Source organism: Medicago sativa, chromosome 8 (genome assembly GCF_051527215.1).
Source record: "Medicago sativa cultivar Bolivia chromosome 8, Bolivia_mono, whole genome shotgun sequence".
In the NCBI taxonomy this organism is placed as follows: domain Eukaryota; kingdom Viridiplantae; phylum Streptophyta; class Magnoliopsida; order Fabales; family Fabaceae; genus Medicago; species Medicago sativa.
Window position 1 is genome coordinate 28,962,616 of NC_140756.1, and position 7,296 is coordinate 28,969,911.

Genomic DNA, 7,296 nt, shown 5'->3' on the forward strand with positions numbered 1-7,296 from the left:
AATTAAAAAATGAATGACAGTTTCACTTAATATTAGAAATATGAGGACCAAAATTGTGTTTGGCTAAAATAAGGCAACCAAAACTACAATTAAAAAAAAACAAAGTAACACAATTTATTAATTTCATTGATACTTTTTGTTTGAGAGGGTTTTCATTGGTACTTGTAATAATACCTTATGCTAGAATTTATTTCATTGAGCAGCAAATTAAATTTGCCTGTTGGGTAACTGCAATGTTTCCTATAAATAGATTACTTGGCGTGTGACCTTTCAAAGCCAAAAGATAACACATCAAGTTCCTTAGTCTATTGGGAAACTTTGATTTTGATTTTGAAAGCAAAATTGATCAATATCCCAAAATCACAATTGACATTGTTGATCAGGATTGATCTTATTACATCCCCCTCTCGTTATTCTCTTCAATTTTGATTGCACCATCAAACTCTTTAAGAATCATTCTCCTTTGTGGATCTACTTTGGGAGGCATATTACTATGAATGAAAATGGCAATGCTAATGAACCCAACAAGAAGTGGAAATTTCCTTTCTTAGTTTTCTTCAATGATGCAAGGTATAATTATTAGATACATAAAATATTTTTAGCCTTTATTCTTGTAGTAGAAGCATATTACATACTAGACCATCGGCCTGTGCTCCCCACGGGTCCTATCGACTAACCTAGCTAATGCTAGAAAATATTTTACATGAAGCTCCTTAATGAAGTAAAACCATATATATTTAATGAAGTTTTATGAGCTAGTACTAATACTTGAATCTTGTATATTGTGATGATCAAATGTAGACTTATTTTCAAGTTGGATGCACTTTCAAAGGAGATATTAGGGATTGCAATACCCTCTGCATTGGCTGTTGCTGCTGATCCTATTGCTTCTCTTATTGACACAGCATTCATAGGCCATTTGGGTATTTATTATCTTCCTTTTCACATTAACTTCATAGCTGTATGGAATCTCATATTTATGATTGTTAAATGAGAAGTTAGGTCTTCATATAGATTTATGGACTAAACATTGTTAACCAACTTTTAAGTTTAACCAAGCGCTGTAATTAATTTTGCTAACACTCTCTTTGGTAAAAAAAAAATACATAAACTAGTTACAAGCTGAAAAATTCATTTATATAGTTTATAATTAATAACTAATAAGTCAATTTTTATTTTGGGCATCGAAGTAAGTTTTTATCGCACAAAATCTGAAAACTATCATTGATCTAGGTAAAAGGAGCAAAGTTACAATGAAAAGCAATTTAGACAACAATATCAAACCGTAGTAAAAACAATAAAACTAGGTTATGCTAAAAAACTTACAAGTACTAGTAATTATGCCTGGCTAACAATAATTTTTAACTTTAAAAAAGAAATACACAATTTTCAATATAAAATTTCTTTTCTTTAGCATTTCCAATAAAACTATGATTGAAACTTTAAGCAACAATTTTTCAGGTGTTAAGTATGATGTCTTGCATATTTCAATATATTACTACATTTTATTTTCTTCTATTTACATGATTCATGCAAATGTCTAAAATGTGAGAAAAGACCACCAAGTTTCACGGCACCACAAACTTTGTTGGGAGTAACCAATAATGCCACAAAATCAGAATTTTGTTTCGCAGAGATAATAAAAACATGTGTGTTCATTTTGGTTACTAAAAAATGTTTTTATCACAAAAATAAATAACACGTCAACCATATTGAATTGAAATACTTAATAGTCTCCTTTTATCGTTTGATATACATATCTTAAATAGGCATATATGTTTTGACAAATATGAGACATATATATATACACATGTAATTTGCGATCAAAGTCTAAAAAATCGAACTCAAGATCTCATGAGTGAGACCTTCGAGCTTTGAGTCATGATTCAATTGGTTAATTAAATCACGACCGAAACACGATTAATAAATAAACAAATATGTATTAAAAAAATAGGAAAAAACCAACCGATTGAAGCAAACTGCGGTTCAACCCGATTCTATCAGATTATGACATATTATGACATACTTAAAAAGAATTTTGATTGAATCAACCGACATATTGGCGGGTTCTCAGTTCAACATGTTGAATTGGTCTATCCGGTTTTAAAAAGAATGCAATTACGTCCTAATAAAGGATACTCCTACACCATCGGCTAGCAGCGCGAAGAGAAACAATGATGAATCTCTAACTTCGTTACATTTTCCTTTCTGTTTAGGTCCCGTGGAACTTGCTGCTGCTGGAGTTTCCATTGCATTGTTTAACCAAGCTTCAAAGATCACCATATTTCCTCTAGTTAGTATTACAACTTCCTTTGTAGCTGAGGAAGATACTATCAAAAGGATGAATATCAAAGCAGCTGAAAATGATAAGAGTAAGTTGACTGAAGTAACAACTGAGAGTGATGTGGTTCAAGATCTAGAGAAAGGGACACCCAAAGAGAGTAATAAGGCTCAAAAGGAATCTGTGGTAGGACACAATGAAACAAATGGTACAGTTGCAAACGATGATAAAACTAATGGAGTTGGTATACCCTCTCTCTTCAGTCTCTTTCTTACTACTATATGCCTATTATCATTTTTCAATCAACGATACATGAGATTTGCCAATTTACACATTTACTTATTTAATTTTTAGTAGGTGTGAATTAGCACTCTTCCGTCCCTTTCTAACCATATACATTCTTCGATCACTATTATAAGCAAAAATTGACATTTTAGATTCATTCAATTAATGATGTATGTGATCTTTATAAAACACGTACATCATATATTGAATAAATCTAAAACATGAATTTTTGATTATAGTGTGTACCTATTATTATTTTTCAATCAATGAGATTTGTTCATTTACACATTTACTAATTTTCTTTAATTTTTTGGACTTGAGATTTTAAATTAATGAAAACTCAATGGTAAGCATATGTTACTCTTTTTGTCAAACACATTAACAAAAATTAATTAGTGAGAAAAAACGTGAAATCACTCTAACTCCCTAAATTTTGTAATGAGGAAATGATAGAGATTTTTTTGCCACTAATTTCTGTTGATTATATTATTTTTATCTAGTGGCAATGAAGAATGAACAAGAACCCCATTTACTATCCTCAGTTCCAAGGAGCAATAAGAGTAAGAAGAGACACATTGCTTCAGCATCAACAGCACTACTCTTTGGCTCAATTCTTGGCCTCCTACAAGCTGCAGTCCTTATATTTGGAGCTAAACCTCTATTATATGTGATGGGTGTAAAACATGTAAGTTTATTTATGTTAGATATCATGCATCTCCATAATTTATAATAAATTATACGGTGCATGTTTTTTTAAAGCAATTATACAATGCATGTTGAGCCACAGTGATTTTGGGAAAGCTACAAAATGTAGTTTTTACAAAATCATGATTGTTCGTCGTGATTCTAACAATCCATCGTGATATCAAACATGCACGTAAATTTTGTTACTTTAATTATAGTGGATTACTCTCTACTTTATATATATAGGGCTCTCCAATGCTAAAACCAGCAGTGAAGTATTTGACATATAGATCATTTGGTGCTCCTGCGGTTCTTCTCTCATTGGCAATGCAAGGAATATTTCGAGGATTTAAGGACACAACAACTCCTTTATATGTCATTGGTATGATTTTGCTATGTTTAATTTTTTTTTTTTTTTAAAGATAAAGTACACAAAAAACTTAGTAGGAGAAAATTAAATTAAACTAGTTATGTGTGTGGATTTCTCCTTTATTTGTACATTATAAAGTACATATATAACTTGGGAGATAAAGTATGCAAGCATAAACATATATGACTGCTTGAAAAATAATTGAATCATGCTTAAGTTAGAGAACCTTTTCAAAAAAAAAGTTAGAGAAGAAGAAATATAAATTACTATATCTCTAATTTAGTCACTAAATTCAGCAATATGATTAGAATATGATAGTGGTGAAACTCACACATATACCTAGTGTAATTTTGGTAGTGTTAGTTGTCTTTAATTTCTATCTCTAATTTAATTTAATTTAATTTAATTTTGATTTTATATAGTTGCGGGATATTCATTGAATGTGTTATTGGAGCCATTACTTATTTTTAAATTGAAAATGGGCATAAAAGGAGCAGCTATTGCACATGTTATCTCTCAGTAAGTCCTAATTTTGTTGGTAAATCTTAACAATAACTATTAACCATGATTTATATTCGAATATACAAGTGTATCTTACAAAATTGTGATCCTTATATAGGTACATGATGGCATTCACCCTCTTCTTCATATTAATGAAAAAAGTGTATCTCCTACCTCCAAGAATAAAAGATCTTCAGATTTTCAGGTTTCTTAGAAATGGTAAAGTTCTTGCTTTTACATAAATAAAATCCTTAGGCTGAATTTTTTTTATCATCCTTGAAAAGAAAAAAAAAAATGAGCAGAGGTCGGCTACTTTAAACGACTCATAGGTGAATAAGTCAGCATATCATTTATCCGAGTGGTAAGAAATTTGAATACCTTAAGTTATTGGTTTAAGGGTTCGATCTTTAACTTTTGCAGACGGAGAAGTTTTACCTTGTTTATCTAACAAGTTTTTAAAAAAATATTAGTCGCCACAGGGTAGACATGCAAACTTGACTTCCGAGAGGCCAAAATTTTCCAATATAACATCGGAAAAAGAAATTAAAATTTCACATATTTTATTGACAACAATGAGTGAAATTTTGTGAATGATCTTGACAATAAAATTTGAATAATTATTTATGTTGGATTAATTTTTTTTCGTAAATCGGTTAATTACAGGAGGTCTGTTGATGACAAAGGTAATAGCAGTAACATTCTGTGTGACTTTAGCAGCAAGTTTGGCTGCAAGGTTAGGTTCAATTCCCATGGCTGCCTTTCAACCTTGCCTTCAAGTTTGGTTAGCATCCTCCCTTTTTGCTGATGGTTTGGCTATAGCTGTACAGGTACTGATTTTTTTGAATATACATTTTATATTTTAATTTCATGTGAAAATTCTTACTCGTTCTTTATGATTCGGGTGAAATATCTTCGTTATTGCATACGAGAGATTTGAAACTGTCTTTGTCGCATTTATCTTATGGTTTGTCGATTTACAGGCAATCCTAGCTGGTTCTTTCGCGGAGAAAGACTATAACAAGACAACAGCAGCAGCGACGAGGACTCTACAATTCGGTTTTATTTTAGGGGCGGGGCTCTCTGTTATTGTTGGATTTGGATTATACTTTGGAGCTGGAATCTTTACCAAAAACCTTCAAGTTATACACTTTATCCGAATAGGCGCCCCGGTAGGTTTTATGGATTAGATTATCTCTTATACTCTATTTTTGCAAAAGGTAACATTTATGTGTCACTATATATTATATTTAATTTCATCAAATTACTCACCAGATTGTAGCTGCAACACAACCAATCAATACATTAGCCTTTGTCTTTGATGGTGTAAACTATGGAGCTTCTGATTTTGCATATGCTTCATATTCCTTGGTAATTCAGTTTTCATGCCCTTGTTTAATTTTTTTTTTTTTTTATATAAATATAAGTGTCATATTTAATTAATCAAATTAGTTGATATATCTAGTAATTTTTGTTTGGTAAATTTATCCAGGTTACAGTGTCATTGTTAAGTGTTGGTGTAGAATTTCTACTGTACAGGAGCAACCAATTCATTGGGATATGGATTGCACTATCCATCTATATGACTCTTCGCATGTTGGCCGGTGTATGGAGGTAAACTTTTCCTTGTCCGAAGTAATCAAATGTTCGATTTTCATACTCGTTTAATTTCCATATATTTTCAGTCTCATCTATGAAGTGTCAGCATAGTGGTAAAAATTTAACATCGTAAATTCATGGGACGGAGTTTAAATTCCTTCGGAAACATACACTTAAAAAAATCAATTCAAGCATGGCTGATGTTTTTTCATTTTCAAATGTTTTTGCACATGCAGGATGGGAACAGGTACAGGACCTTGGAACTATCTCAGAGGATAATTGCACTAATATATCTTACATTACCCTACCTTAAGGGAAATTTTACTGTGCATTGAGCAGTATATATACCTTATTAAAACACCCCTTATATATTTAGGATCCATATGGATTTTGTGTACATTATGAATGTGACAATCTACCTATGACCACCTGATTGTATCCTAAGAAAGTAGATTTGGGGGGTGTTGGTTGTATTTCGCTTATGTTGTTATCCTAATGTAATTGGACCAAAGTATTTCTACTACTACTTTTCTATATACAGTAGAAACTCTTTAATTTAATACTCGGTAAATTAATAAACTCTCTAAAATAATAAATTTGTTCGGTCCCGACTTGGGCCAATGTAAAAAATTGAAAAACTCGATAAAATAATAAGATAATAATTTTTCGGGAGATCGCTTTATAATTTTCGGTCCCAAGAAAATCATAAATTAATAATTCATAGAAACTGAAAAAAATATATTAAGAATACATTGAACACATTTGTTCATCTTGTTTACATTTACTTTACTTTAAAAGTCATTATTGATTTCCAATGCATATGAACACAGTAGTTACTAATTTACGTTGAGTCCCAAGGTTCGTTGCAACGTAATTCTAAGAGGCATAGAATAATTTGCCTTTTTGTTTGGTATGTACAGTATAATTACTTAAAAACTCTTTAAATTAATAATTATTAATTTATCGATAAATTAATAACTCTCTAAATTAATAAATTTCTCTGGTCCTAACATTATTAATTTATAGAGTTTTAACTGTATTCTGATTTTCCTTTGATGCATACAAGAAATTGTCTACTTTTTTTTTTTTTTTGGATTAGAAAATAAATACATTTAATGGAATATAATGAGTATTCTAATCTTGTTTGTGAAACCTAAAATTATCCCTTTATCAATGAAAAGAAAAAGAAGAAGAAATTTATCCACTAAATATTTTTAAGGAAGATTAAAAGAGGAACATATGATCAAAATTTTGAACTATATAAGAGAGTAATACATATTTTACTGCTTCAAAATTTTGAATGATTCTTATGAATGATTGTGTTAATCACACTTGGAAAAATCTGTTTTAAGATATCCAATATAAGGTTTATTTGAAAAAAATAAATATCAGATGTGATTAATGAATATACTGCAATAAACTGATTTTTAAGTTGTTTAAAAAATTGAATGCACTACAACAACAACCAAGCCTTATCCCACTAAGTGAGGTCGGCTACATGAATCAAATTACGCCATAGTGTTCTATTATAAATCAAATTTGGATCCAACTCATTGACCTCTAAATCCTTCCTAATGGT

The 7,296-nt window shown here is 30.5% G+C and overlaps 1 protein-coding gene across 1 annotated transcript; it reads left to right on the plus strand.

Annotated features, from left to right (window-relative positions):
* The first annotated feature begins 272 nt into the window (after nt 1–272).
* Nucleotides 273–6,253, plus strand: LOC146898168 (protein DETOXIFICATION 43-like). Its single transcript, XM_085733849.1, has 12 exons — nt 273–570; nt 802–923; nt 2,217–2,525; nt 3,067–3,251; nt 3,497–3,632; nt 4,043–4,139; nt 4,240–4,340; nt 4,785–4,948; nt 5,102–5,290; nt 5,394–5,489; nt 5,611–5,732; nt 5,954–6,253. Exons 1-12 carry the CDS (start codon nt 494–496, stop codon nt 5,994–5,996), a joined length of 1,641 nt encoding a protein of 546 aa, XP_085589975.1. The 5' UTR covers nt 273–493; the 3' UTR covers nt 5,997–6,253.
* The last annotated feature ends 1,043 nt before the right edge of the window (nt 6,254–7,296 follow it).